The sequence below is a fragment of the Camelina sativa genome, chromosome 10 (genome assembly GCF_030686135.1).
Source record: "Camelina sativa cultivar CO46 ecotype springtype chromosome 10, ASM3068613v1".
NCBI lineage: Eukaryota > Viridiplantae > Streptophyta > Magnoliopsida > Brassicales > Brassicaceae > Camelina > Camelina sativa.
The window spans coordinates 5,992,516-6,006,441 of NC_141889.1; the positions used below are offsets into that span (position 1 = coordinate 5,992,516).

The 13,926-nt window shown below is 36.1% G+C and overlaps 3 protein-coding genes across 3 annotated transcripts; 2 read left to right on the forward strand and 1 right to left on the reverse strand.

Annotated features, from left to right (window-relative positions):
* Positions 1-772: 772 nt before the first annotated feature.
* Positions 773-3,969, reverse strand: LOC104717507 (G-type lectin S-receptor-like serine/threonine-protein kinase At4g27290). Its single transcript, XM_010435083.3, has 6 exons — positions 2,482-3,969; positions 2,252-2,389; positions 2,013-2,170; positions 1,487-1,935; positions 1,246-1,396; positions 773-1,166 (listed from the first exon to the last, which is right to left on the reverse strand). The coding sequence occupies exons 1-6, from the start codon at positions 3,758-3,760 to the stop codon at positions 858-860; spliced, it is 2,484 nt and encodes an 827-aa protein (XP_010433385.2). The 5' UTR covers positions 3,761-3,969; the 3' UTR covers positions 773-857.
* Positions 3,970-5,840: 1,871 nt separating this feature from the next.
* On the forward strand, positions 5,841-6,420 carry LOC104717508 (calcium-binding protein KRP1). The gene has a single exon (XM_010435084.3). The coding sequence runs from the start codon at positions 5,841-5,843 to the stop codon at positions 6,240-6,242; it is 402 nt and encodes a 133-aa protein (XP_010433386.1). The 3' UTR covers positions 6,243-6,420.
* A 108-nt stretch (positions 6,421-6,528) lies between these two features.
* LOC104717510 (putative NAD(P)H dehydrogenase (quinone) FQR1-like 1) lies at positions 6,529-8,447 on the forward strand. The gene is made up of 4 exons (XM_019230852.2): positions 6,529-6,703; positions 7,033-7,126; positions 7,716-7,978; positions 8,062-8,447. The coding sequence occupies exons 1-4, from the start codon at positions 6,681-6,683 to the stop codon at positions 8,297-8,299; spliced, it is 618 nt and encodes a 205-aa protein (XP_019086397.1). The 5' UTR covers positions 6,529-6,680; the 3' UTR covers positions 8,300-8,447.
* The last annotated feature ends 5,479 nt before the right edge of the window (positions 8,448-13,926 follow it).

Consider the following 13,926-nt stretch of genomic DNA (forward strand, 5'->3'; position numbering starts at 1 on the left):
ATATATCTTTTGACCACTCAGTCCCTTAAATGGGACTTAGTCAAGGAGGATTAGCTACATCTTACTTAGTGCTTTTGTCCTTGCTAGGCTTATACATTCTTGTAATATGAGAAACTTCAAACATTGGCCGTCTAAATCTAATGATGGATCATAATCTGCCTCTGTATTAAAACAAAACACCCTAATATGAGGATTGTTTTACTTGGTCACCCAAATGACTGCAAATGGTTTCTTGTGCCACAAGCCAAGAAACCACCAACCGATGTTGAGGCTGCTCTTCTTGGTCAAGACTAAAGAACCCAAGTTGGAAAACATGATCCGGGGAGAACGAAGAGTATCTCCATCCTTGAGGGATATTCTTGGAGTAATGACACTATAATAAGCAACAGAGAAAGAAGATGGTAATAAGAGCATCTTATCGCTTAAACCAAAAAAAAAAGAAAGAACAAAGATACCCAAAACAGAGAATGTCTCTGTTCGAGTTATTCATATCGCTTAGGATCTTGGAACGGCTTATCCTTCACGGGAGATCCAGCTATGGGACGAGAGAATAGCTTATTCAACCACAAACTCACGTCAACTGAGCAAGAAGTAAACTGTTCATGGATTCCTCGACACAAAATTTTCTCAAGATTGGTCTTAAACAACACAGGGAAATGTAAAGAAAAATAAACAACAGAGAACTGTGAAAAAAAGGAAACTTTGAATCCCAAAACGAAGTCTCCATTACATGTTGCAAGGACGGTAGAAAAACATGTATAAACTATGGTTAGTAATTTGATGCAATGTGTTAATAAGAACAAATCAAGCGCAAAAAGGTTACAGATTATGAAATACACAGAGAACAATTACAAGGTTTATCTAGGCTCTATTACACTCATGGTTTGTAAATTATTGGAAGGAATCTCGAGATTAATGGATAAAGTGTCGGAATACAAGAGATTTCGTTCATTAAAAAACCCTGGCTGCTTCGGATCAAGAAGCAACATTTCACTGCTCAGCATCAGAACCACCACTGACATGTTTGGTCTATCTTGAGGATCTTGTTGTACACATAGCAGACCAATGTGTATCACTCTTAAAACTTCAGAAATATCGGTACATGACTCCTTGAAAGCTTCATCGATTAGTTCACATGCTTTATCTTCTATGTGTTGCCTCCAAGCCTGAAGAATACCATAATGTAATTAAGCTAAGTTTACAAAAATAGAAGTTAATTTACGCTGTTGCTGCTAATATACTTACGTGGCCAATAAGGTTAAGCTTGTCTTCTTCATTACAGAATCCGCGGTTTCTTCTTCCTGATACTATCTCTAATACCAAAACTCCAAAGCTAAATACATCGGATTTTAATGAGAAGTACCCATCGATTTGATATTCTGGAGACATATATCCACTGCACAAAGATAGAGAACAAATCCTTTTAAAATCTGTTTGCTTGCTTTAAGGCTTTGCATTAAAAATCAAGAAAGATAGGTAATCTTACTATGTTCCAACCACTTTGGTCGTGTTAGCTTCAGTTTCATCTCCTCCCAAGGTTCTAGCCAATCCGAAATCCGAGATTTTTGCGTTCATATCAGAATCAAGCAAAACATTGCTTGCTTTGAGGTCGCGGTGGATGATTCGAAGCCTTGAATCTTGATGGAGATACATCAGTCCTCTAGCAATCCCTTTGATTATTTCCACCCGTTTAGGCCAATCAAGTTCTCTGCGCCGTTCTTTATCGAAAATGAAAGAGTCCACGCTTCTGTTTGGTTGATACTCGTAGATAAGCATTCTTTCATCTTCCTCCACGCAATACCCAAGAATCTTCACAAGGTTACGGTGTTGCAGCTTTGCAATCAACTTGATCTCGTTCGTGAATTCTTCTTTCCCTTGTCTTGACGTTCTTGAGAGCCTCTTTACAGCAATTTCTTGTCCACTAGCCAATGTTCCCTAGAAAAAAAAAAATCAAAACATTTTACCCTTTTTGAGTAGAATCTGAAAACTAGACAAGAGATGTGGTTTGTTACCTTATAGACCAGTCCAAAACCACCTTGTCCAAGTTTATTCCCATTAGAGAATCCATTTGTAGCTTCTGAGATCGTGTCAAGATCAAGAAACGGTAATTCAAGATCTTCCTCTTCTTTTTTCCTGCTTGAAACACGGACTGATTCGCGCTGCACAATTTCTGAATCATTCAACGGTTTTAATAAGCACAGTTGAAAATTAAGATACTTAATTACTGAGAGCTACAACTACAATCATTTACCTTTGGTTGCAAGTTTCTTTTTCTTTATGTTGAAGACAGTTAAACCAATGCAAAGGCACATAAGAAACATTGCTGTACATAAAGCTATAATGAGCATCACCCTTAACTTCCCCTTCACGTAATGGATATTATACTCTTCTGTAGAAGAAAACAAAATATAGAAAGTGATCAAGAGTTATAATATTTCTCAGTAAAACAATGTTTCCTGTTTCACATGTCTTAAACCTTACCTATCTCAGAAGAAGCAAGCCTCACATACAGATCTTGTCCGTTTTCATTATACTCTCTTATATCAATCAAATCTCCAAACCAGAGAATACACCCCCTTCCTCCATCTCTAATATCGAAATGCGAATAAGCCGAGCAAGTACAGTTTCTCAAGCATACCCTTTTGCACTCGTTCAAATCCATGCTTTTATCATACCACGATTTTCTTGTATCTGGTAACTTCAACTTTGAAATCTTAAGAAAACCTTCTTCTCCTTTACCACAACCCATTTCCACTCTTCTAACACACCCTTCGGACCAATCCCCTGCAACCCAAGCCTTTGGAGATTTAGGAACAAACCCTTTTAAACACCTACAAGCCGGAGATTCATTGATGTTGCAGCTTCCGTAAGAGCCACACAACGTGTAGAGATCACAACTATCCATAATAGCCGATAAATAGAAGTTCCAACTTTGAAGACTATCGACCCAAGTGTAACGTTGCAAAGCTCCATTGGCATTCAGCTGCATTCTTGTGATCACTGTTGGGTTTTCGAGCTTGTAAGTGTAGTAAGCTTCTTCCTCCGTGAACACGAACTCGAACCGATAGATAGGGTTAGGTTTTAGGTGAGGCATACCCGTGAATCTTAGACCGTTCCATGGACCAGCCCTGAAGATATCAACTGAGTTTTTCTTCAAGAAAAACTGAGGAACGCCGTTTGGATCCATTTTGTTCGTGTAGTTACCAGTTGATGGATCGTCTACAGATCTCCAAGACGTCAAGAACCGGTTTATACCGGTTAGAAAGTTAATACCGTATTTCATTCCTGGAAGAAACATATCTCCTGGGTAATCTAAACTCTGCCATATGTAATCTTGATCATCCCCTGAGTTTCTCACAACTAAATTACCTGTATCAAGAATCTGAACAATCGGATCTTTTACGCCGGTTCTCTGGGAAGATGATGACGATGACCAGAGGAGGTATTTTCTCCCATTGGCGACACATAAGCTCCCGTTTCCAGAGATTTTTAAGGTTCCTGAGAGATCGTAGAGAGGAGAATCTCTGTTTGCGACCCAAACAACGGTCTGGAGAGAGATTTGCTTGTACCAAATACCGAGATAACGGTTTCTTGACCCTCCCGGAGAGAAGAAACCAAGCTCGAAGGTCCCACCTTTTGAAACAATGGTGTCTCCGTCTTTTAGAGTCTGGTTTGTTGTGATGATATCAGTTCCTTGTGTGACAAGAAACGTCAAAAACAGAGAGATTAGGAGCAGAGGAAGCACATTACTGGCTTCCATAGCCGGTTTAATGGAACCGGAGAGAGTCGGAAACGGAGTAGCTATACATAAACGATGATAATGACTGGAATTAGATAGTTAATTAAGGTACGTTGGAATATAATTTTTACATTTGTTAATGAGAGACATGGAAGAGAATTGGAATGAGTAGCTGTGCAATATCTTGCGTCGTGATATTATTTGCTCTTAATGTCAACCACAACGTGCTTAGAGATTTTTTTTGTTTTGTTTTACTATATATTATAGGACCAAGGATGGAATGATTCAATGGAGATGCAAATTTGCTTCACAACTGGAACTAAATAATGTAATTTAAGGAAGATAAACAAAAATCTAGTGGGGAGTACAGAAACCATTATATATTTAAAAACAAACAAATCATGAGCTTAACGTTTGTTTACACTTCACAGTTGACAGTATAAAATTCCTATAGAAGTAAGATGTTGTGATGGGCTTTCTCGACCCGAACCAGGTCAAAATCCGCAACGATGAACGTTGGTGATGACTGATTCGGCCTGTCGGCCGGCCCAAGGTTACACTGCTAGTAAGCTTCATATAATCTAAGAGACGAAGCCGCATGGATTAAGAAGAAATCGAGAAAGTGCCAAATATGCAAAATTCAATATCAGATTATACATGTACAGTTTCAAATAAAAACAACTTATTACTGGATGTAAAACATGATTCAACAGATTTAAAATTTCAGTAGCAAATTTGAGGCTGTGTACAAAATGCAGTTTTATCGAGTTCGTGGGATTTGAATTTACTAAAGTTACTCTCTCGATAAGAGCATAATGGTTTGTCGCCACCATTTAAAAAGACAAGCCAAATTAACGAGGCAAGAGTAAGACCAAAGCTATCATTAGTCAGAAATCATGATTCAATGTTCGTTCTTTGAACTTGACACATATTTTAATGTAATAGCATTATTGCAATTCGATTTTTTGGTTAGAAAAATATAATCATGGAATAATGACAATTAGTAATCCGATAAGCAAGATTTGGTTGGATATATGTGTATAGATTAAAAAAGATAAATGCAGCAATAGAGAGAACGGGCAGACCAAGTAAAGAATATTCTTCCCGCTGCATAGAGTTTTTCCATGAACATGTCTTTGAATAAGGGACACCAATTTTTTCGGTTTAATCTAATTCCATGCATAGAAACTTCACATAGAAGAAAGTTAAAAGTAAATGTTGTTATTACATAGTCAAAGCACATGTATTTTTTTGTTTGTTTGGAATTTCGAGTTTCAACTTGCAAGTTATAATATTCTTTTTATATATATACTAGTATCAGATTCACGATTCGAGTAGGTATTTGACTACCCCAATTGATATTCAGTTCTATAAATAGTCGAAAGAAAGTCTATAAACTCGTACGTAAGGCGCTTTGTAGACATAACTCGAAAGTCTATAAAATTGAATATGTCATGTGTGTTGTTTGTTTTACTAGAATAAGTTGAATACTTTTCAGTTTCACAGGTATCCCATATTTCAAAAACAAAACCAATTGAGATGCCAAAATGAAATACTTGTTACTATGTAATTAAACGTACAAATTATAACTAAAAAAAAAAAAAAAATGCCTGGAATGGCAAAACCAGTTCACCTAATCAGGCTTGTCGAGCCGACCTCATCTTGTTGAGGAAACTTCCACAAACCATTACTATAAACAAAACAAACAACTCCTCCATTACTTTAATCAATCATCGGACGGTTTTACCCTCATCCCTCGCCGCTTTCACACTAGGCACTTTCTATGTACATCACTTTAACTGACGATTCTACCCTCTAAAGGGAGCTTCCTGGAAGAAACCCACAAAACCAAATTGGGATTTGAATCGCAATTTCCGAGACACGGGACCTTTCCCCACCATTAATCTTAGCTGGCTTCAATGGATGTTCCTTCTCAGAAATCCCAATTCCCTCCCTCCCTTCTTTATTATAAGTATCACTCTTCCTTCTCATCATCTTCAGACCAAATAACAACAACAACATAAACACAAAGAACAAAACATTAGAAACCCAAAGTACAGATTTTTTAAATAAAACAACAAAACATCATACAGCAGCTCTAATGGCTTCACCAAAGTCACCAACAAGACCAACCGAACAAAACCCACAACCACCCAGTTTCCACGATTACCTTCCCGCGATGGCCGGAAACCTAGGAGGAGAAGGTCTGATCGGAGAGCTCTGCAACGGATTCGAGCTGCTGATGGACAGAGAGAAAGGAGTCATCACGTTCGACAGTCTCCGACGCAACGCAGCGGCGGTTCTCGATCTCGGGGATTTGACTGACGAAGACGTCAGGTGTATGATTAAAGAAGGTGATTTCGACTGCGACGGTGCGTTGAATCAGATGGAGTTTTGTGTTTTGATGTTTAGGCTTAGCCCTGATTTGATGGAAGCCTCTCGCTGTCTAGTCACGGAAGCTATTGAGGAGGAGTTCGGTGATTGCTCTCGTCGCCGGCATTGAAAAACACCGGAGAGAGAGAAAAAGAGATTTGGGGATCATGATCATCTTCCTCCTCTTAATGATTTAATTCGATTCATTCGTTGTTACTTATTTTCCCATTAATGTTACCAAATTCACATAATTCTTTGGATCATACTTTTATTTATATATATATATATACATACAAATTTACAGTTCACTTTTATATTACAATCGAAATTAAGCACAAACAAACAAAACACAAGGGAAATATTAAAGGAGCAATCCAAATAAGGTGGTATTTTTGGGAATAGATATAAAATTACGGGGCAGAAGTATAAATTAATCATTTTACGGGGGCGTTGACTAAAAAATTCACCCAAGTAGGCTATTTTAACAACAATATAATTGGAGCTAGATTTTCTGGGGGAAAGTTAGAAAAAGCTTTCAGAGAGGATCGAGAGAGCTGCAACTTGTTCAATGGCGACCAAAGTCTACATCGTGTACGTCAAATTATCAATTACCCTCATCATTTTTGTTTTCTTTCTTTCTGGTTTTAGAACACTTGCGTGTTCTTAGATTCTTCGCTGATCTTAGATTCTCTGTGTGGTTTTTAGTTAGATTAGTTCGCATCGTTTGATGTTTAGGTTACGGTTAGAATCATGTGTCTGTGTTGCTATTATGGTGCTGGGTTTTTGGATTTTGAAAATTCCTATATTGGGGGAATGAGAGGGAAAATTCACATTTATGAGATGTGGAGAGAGAGGGAGGGAGTGAGTTGTGCCTTTTTTTGACAAATGCAAGTGTAACTAACTAACTAACTAACTAACAGGTACTACTCTATGTACGGCCATGTGGAGAAATTAGCACAGGAGATTAGGAAAGGTGCTGCTTCTGTTGATGGAGTTGAAGCCATACTCTGGCAGGTCTGTATTATTGCTTACTGCTTTACTGTTGTTTTCTTTAGTGGCTCTTCTTCATACCCAAATTTCATTTAGCAACAATTTGATTCTAAAAACCCATCGTGAATGTAGAATTAATTAAGGTTAAAAAATTAGTGCTTGTATCTGACAACTGAAAGAAAGGAGAATACCATTTCTAGACTTTTTTTTTATTTCCTGGAAATTGTCATTTGAGTGAGTCCACATTATTATTGTATTGACTGGATGAAGACTAGTTACTTCGCTATGCCTGTTTTGGAAACCAATGAGCTACATTCATTGGTTTTTTAGCATGCATTGTTCTTCTTTATCTCTGACTAGTAACTTCAAGAGTTCAGAACCAAAACAAAGCTATGTTTTGCCATAAGCTCTGCTTTTTATGTCTATATTGTGCTTTCCCTTTAGTTGGTTTTCCCGACAGACTAAGTTCCTTGATTCTGCATCTATTTTAATGCTCTTAGTGTTTCTGATCAGTGATCATTGGTTATCGTTAAATATATATACATATATCTGTAAAAAAAAAAAAAAACGATTGGGTACACTGAAGTATTGAGCTAGCGTTTGTTCTTGACAGGTACCTGAAACGCTCCAAGAAGATGTGCTCTCTAAAATGAGTGCACCGCCAAAGAGTGATGCTCCTATTATCACCCCAAACGACCTTGCTGAGGCTGATGGATTTGTCTTCGGCTTCCCAACAAGGTTTGGTATGATGGCTGCTCAGTTCAAGGCATTCTTGGATGCAACCGGCGGCCTTTGGAGGACTCAGCAGCTCGCCGGCAAACCAGCCGGAATCTTCTACAGCACTGGCTCTCAAGGTGGTGGTCAAGAAACCACTGCGTAAGTTTCTTTTCGCCATCCAATCAAGCATTCATCAAAAACACCACTTGTGATATTGTTGATGTTAACTGGTTACTGTGTAGATTAACTGCCATAACTCAGCTGGTTCATCATGGAATGATTTTTGTCCCTATCGGGTACACATTTGGTGCCGGTATGTTTGAGATGGAGAACGTTAAAGGTGGAAGCCCGTACGGGGCGGGAACATTTGCTGGAGACGGGTCGAGACAGCCAACAGAATTGGAGCTGAAGCAAGCATTTCATCAAGGGAAGTACATCGCCGCCATAACTAAGAAGCTCAAGGGACCTGCTGTTGCTTAGAGCTCTCTCAAAAAGATAATGTTTTGATTCTTTGTTGGTAAATTACTACGATTTGGTATTTTTCCATTTTTTCGTTTTGGAATATTCCAACACTGAATGAGTTGATTCAGCTCACACAGCCAATAAATAACACACCATTTGCCTTTGATTTGTAACTTTTCTCTGTTCTGACTTGTTTAGACGGGAAACTCACCTGTACCAAATATATAACCCATCTCACTTGAAAATATCGTTGCCCACTAAAGGCCCATCACTTGAAAGACCATTGATCATCCGGTGTGAGAATTCAACATCGGACCTGCTTCTACGTAATAATTAATGCGATCTCTTGGATACGACTTCAATGTCTAAGGCTGTTCTCCATGTCAAGTACGTTAGCGACTCGGCTGAAACACATTTTAAAACGCCAGAATCTATCCAGTAATGTATCCTACTATCACTTACAGAAAGTATTTACCAACACTACTACCCTTTCTGTTTTGAAGCTTTACATTATGAGAATATTCAATGGATCTTTTGAATCTTTATATTATATGATTAGTTAAAGCTTTAGTATGGTGAATTTGAATATACTTGTTGAATCCAGACCAATGATCATCGATCACTGAATGAATCTAGAAGTAAAACATAAAGTATTGTTTGTTGATGTATTAACCTAAATGGCAAAGTCATAATGAGGGTATCCAATGTTCTTGTTTAAGTAATCCGTAACCCAAGAATAATATTCAAGTCATTAATCTCAAATTAAGCTTTACTGAGCGGATGGTCTTAACTTGATTAGTCAAGCTCCTTGGCACAAAGGAGTTTGATTCCCATCTCCTGATCCGGTGTGATATATAGAAATAGAATTGTTAATAAACAATTTTAGTTACTGCATTATTTATTACTAATCCAACAATTGGTGGATTGGTCATATATGAGATGGGGAGAAATGGAGGGGACCAAATTAAACTAGTCGAACATGAGGCATCAAATTGGTTTATTCGATTTAAAGTGCGACCTAGATGATAATTTGGTCAGCGATCACTGAAGGTTTTTACGAAGTAAAAAATAAAGTATTATTTGTTTAGTATTCACCTAAATTGCAAATTTGCAATAGAGAGGGTATCCAATGTTCTTGTTTAATTAATCCCTAACCCTAACCAAAAAATACTGTTCTTTATTGTGTGAACCTATAAATAGTTGTGAATCCATACTACGTTTATAAAATATGACTCGTTTGATTATAAATTATAGACCCGAAGTTTAACATATATCAAAAAGCTTACGTTATATATTTTTAGCTTGTTTATACATTTGGTGCTTCACGTTAGGTTATATATATTGGTTCGACAGTAGAGAAAAAGATACATATTGCATATTGTTTATCACACACACACACAAAAAAAGTATTATATTTCTGATTTCTCACGTTATATTTGAAGTAATTAATAATTATTACATAGTATGTAAGTAAACTGTACGATTAAAACCTAGGATTAGTTAAACTTAAACGCATAAATGGTTTTGTGAATGAACAACTTTAGCTACTGCATTATTACTAGACTAGCTAAAAGATTAAAGTGGAATTTTGTGGATTGGTCATATACTCATATGAATGAGATGGGGAGAGATGGAGGGGACCAAAACCTAGTCGAAGCATGAGGAATCAAATTGGCTTATTCGATTTGAAGTACGACTTAGATGATATAATTTGGTCTAATAGATCCACGACATATAAGACAAAATAATTGAAACTTAAAGAGGTGTTACTTAATTTGGCCAAATATTATAACATATCCAAAAGATCCATGAAAGTATAATGCCAACCAGGTATTAACAAATCCAAAATAAACTATATCCCTAATTTTAATAATAATAAACTCTCAAATAATAATTACATTGTTGTATGAAAGAGTGACAACACTATGTTGGGTATAAGTTGTTGCATGTGCAAGACCCGGAAAATAAGTATTATTCCCTTAAATTGACATATGAATGGTTAGGACAAAACGGAAAGTTCAAATGATGTTATTCGAAAGCAGTTGAACTCATTGATTCAAGAAAACTCATGTGGGTCATATATAATATTAAAAAGATCTGATTAGTTAACGAAATACTCGTCATAAAACCGTAGTAATCACCACTACCCCACTGGTTTAACGTATTTTTTGTTCTTAGTCGTCGACTAACAAATTGGTTCGAAAAGATCAGGACAGAAAAAGAAGATATATATGATGGTTTTGGAAAACGATGGGCATGAGACATAAAAACATTGCATACCGCATTACGCGAGTATGCACGTATATATTTAAATATCTCCAAGTTTAGAACAATCCATGATGAAGTTGTTTAATTATTCAGCAATATTATGATTATCATGTCATTGTCCCAATGTAGCAACAAAAAATCATTAACATGGGCATGTTTACTGTTTCATTATAAAACTTTTGAACATACAATATGCTATTTCATTATTTTTGTTATCTCAAAGAGGCACAAACACGGCTTTAAAGAATATATATATTTTAGTTGAAGTCAATAAGTGATAGACTGTGGTTATTTGGTCATTGCAGTATGCAGATGCAGAGTATGTGACCTTCAAAATTTGCCAAGGGATAAAAAAAAAAAAAAACATTAGTATGTAGATAAATATCACTGAACATATCTACACTGCATTATTGTAGTAGTATATTGTGAACGTGTGGTAAGAGACATTATCAAAGAAAATTCCAAGGCGTCTAAATCCTAGTTTGTCTTCTTCAAGTGTTGGGGGATGAAAACAAAATAGTCAGACAGTGTCGTTTTACCTCTAACAGTAAAAATGGGCTCTAGTCGACACGGCCCACTATGTAAGCCCGAAAGAAGACCAAAGCTATGTCTACCACACGTGCGGGACCCGGTCAAAAGTCAAACTCTTGGTCGCACGTGTCCGTGTCTTTGAGCGGATATGTTGCATTGCAACTAGCCCGCCCACCCACACAAATCCATACACACGCTGCTACACCGACGTGATGTCTCTTGCGCCATCTCAATTTTTATATTTTCCGGATACACAAAACTTGTAATAATTGGTCATGCTCCGTTTTAGCAAATACATCAAAATCCAAATAAGTAATGTTCTGTTCCGTATGAAATAGATAGGTGCTTCTGCCACTGTTCTTTGATTCTTGCGAATGAGACTCCTTCGAAGGATATACTAAACAAATCCATTCTTTTTTTTTTCTCTATCTAAACATCCATATATCTATGCGTTTGAAATTCATTTTTTTATCTAGCCAAGTTCTTGTAATTTTTTTTTTAGTCCACTACAACTATTTTAGACACAATAACTATACATGAGGATGCTACGAAACCGTCACTCGATATCCAAAGTCTTAGAAATATCAACTTCATTGTAATAACTTGTAACATTTTGAGGGGTAAAACAAATTTGGTTCCTCTTTAAAAACACATTATTTTATCTTGGTGAACAATAAAGAGCAAAGGCTATGTTGTAAGTTAAGACAATGTCACGTGAAGGGCCGTGTGTTCAAACTGTTCATCGACTCTGGTAGGTCCAAGTCAACGCAAGCTTATGGACACTTGTTGAGATCTGAGAGGGTTATTATGGAGAAAACGGTAGTTTGAGTCCCCACAGACAGTAGCAGTGAACCGGTCGGTTCTGTGCCTGTGCGGGTTTGTTGGTTTTGTCTGTTTCCTCCTCTAGTGTTTTAGGGTCTCGTGCCTGAAAACTACAGTTTTCTTTTCCTCGAGTCCATTGTTGTTTTATCCCTGTCCCAAGTAAAAACTACACATTTTGATGCCGGGATCAAAAAGTATATAATTTGATTAAGATGAAGGGTGTAAAGTACAATTTTTACACTTTTGTTTTTGGTTTGTTATACAATCAGAATCTAAATACATCTGGATCATGATAAACAAGTTAAAGATTATACTAAAACTTTGACCTCTCTTCTTAGTAAAGGGAATATTAAATTCAGAAGCTGTACGTACAAACCTAGAAGGAAATTGGTAAAGATATACTATTTGTCAAAAGAAAAAGACATTATTAAAACAAAATACAAAGGGTTAAATCTCCAACCATCGTTGTTTTCTAATTATCAATGACACACACAAGAATGGGTTGTGACATGAGACAAGACAACCTTATCTTTAACGTCAGTGGCGCAGTAGTACTCAAGTACAGTTTATCATTATTGCAAACATTTAACGGTAAATTCTAAACTTTGTCGACACAGGAAAAAATATAAGTACCATACACTGCACTTGTTCAATATTGTTGGGTGTTGGGTCTCTATCTGTAAAAATGTCAGACGTTTTCCTTTTTTTTCTTTCTTGTAAAGGTGTGTTAAAAGAGTCGTCGCACTATCTCAGAACATTGTCTTTATCTTCTCACCACGAAAATATATGCATTGATAATACGTACGTGCTTCCATTATTTTTCCCATACAACACAAGTATCTAGCAACTCTTTACTTTATTTTAACATTCGGTGCATTAGCTTTATTTTAACATTCGGCGCATTGTAATTTTGAAATTTTGATAGTTTGTGAAATACAAATCAAACTAAAAAAACTTTAATTGGATCGAACTATAAAAGCTAATAGTTTGACCCAAAAAAACGAAGAAATTAAAGATAATATATAGTTAACATTGCTTGGATGGTCATATAGTTGGCTATATCTCTATCGGGAGAAAGTGAGAGATCAATAATAACCTACAAATAAAAGTTTTGAGGGGTGATGTTTAAAGAGAAAAGAGTATGACATATGCAACTAAAAAAAAAGATCAAAATATTTATCATTACAAAATGTCGATATGTGGATTAATTTGTTTGTGTCAGTGTCATTCAAAGAGAACCACCGTTTATTATTCTATACGTACGAGTTTTTTATTTTTTAAAAATTAAGTCTGTCAACGTAACAATAATTCCAGGCCAGTGTTGTGTTGTCTTTTGATGCTCATATAGGGAACAGTTGTATCTAGACTTGATTTTCTTTTCTCATATCTATCTCTTGCTATCTCTCTCTTGCTACGTTCAAGATGATAATCTTAAAATCTGAAAGAAAAAAAAATAGTATGGGAATTATTTCTTGTGGATGAGTCATTCTATCACGTACGTTGCTTCTTTTCTGATCATGCTCATCAGAGGTAAAAATTATTGTCTGTGTTTTTATTAAATAAAATTATACAATATCTATATTATGTAAAGCCATGAAAAGAATACACGAAAAACATAAAAATGTCGGATATATCTGACATATATTTTATGATTTTGAAACTGTATTATTAGTTTAGTGACTACAAAATGTCAACTATTGTCAAGTTATAAGCAATAATCAGTTATTTTCCAGTAAAACCATGAAGTTGTTAGTCCTTTGTCCATTATTTGTTTTATATCAACTCATATCCATGACTTTTTTCTTGTGTGTTTGTAAAACTCAATTATGATTTTGCTTTTGCTTTGTTAAGCAAACCCAAAACGAGTAAAGGTCACAATGTTGTTATAATAATAAATTCCGTTTCTTCTTTCGACAAAATCATCTTAGCAAATTGCAATTTTATGTTTGCTTGTAAAGGATAAAGGTCCAAAACAATAACGCATTAAAAAAATTAGAAATTTTAGAGGCTCGAGAAAGTAGTGA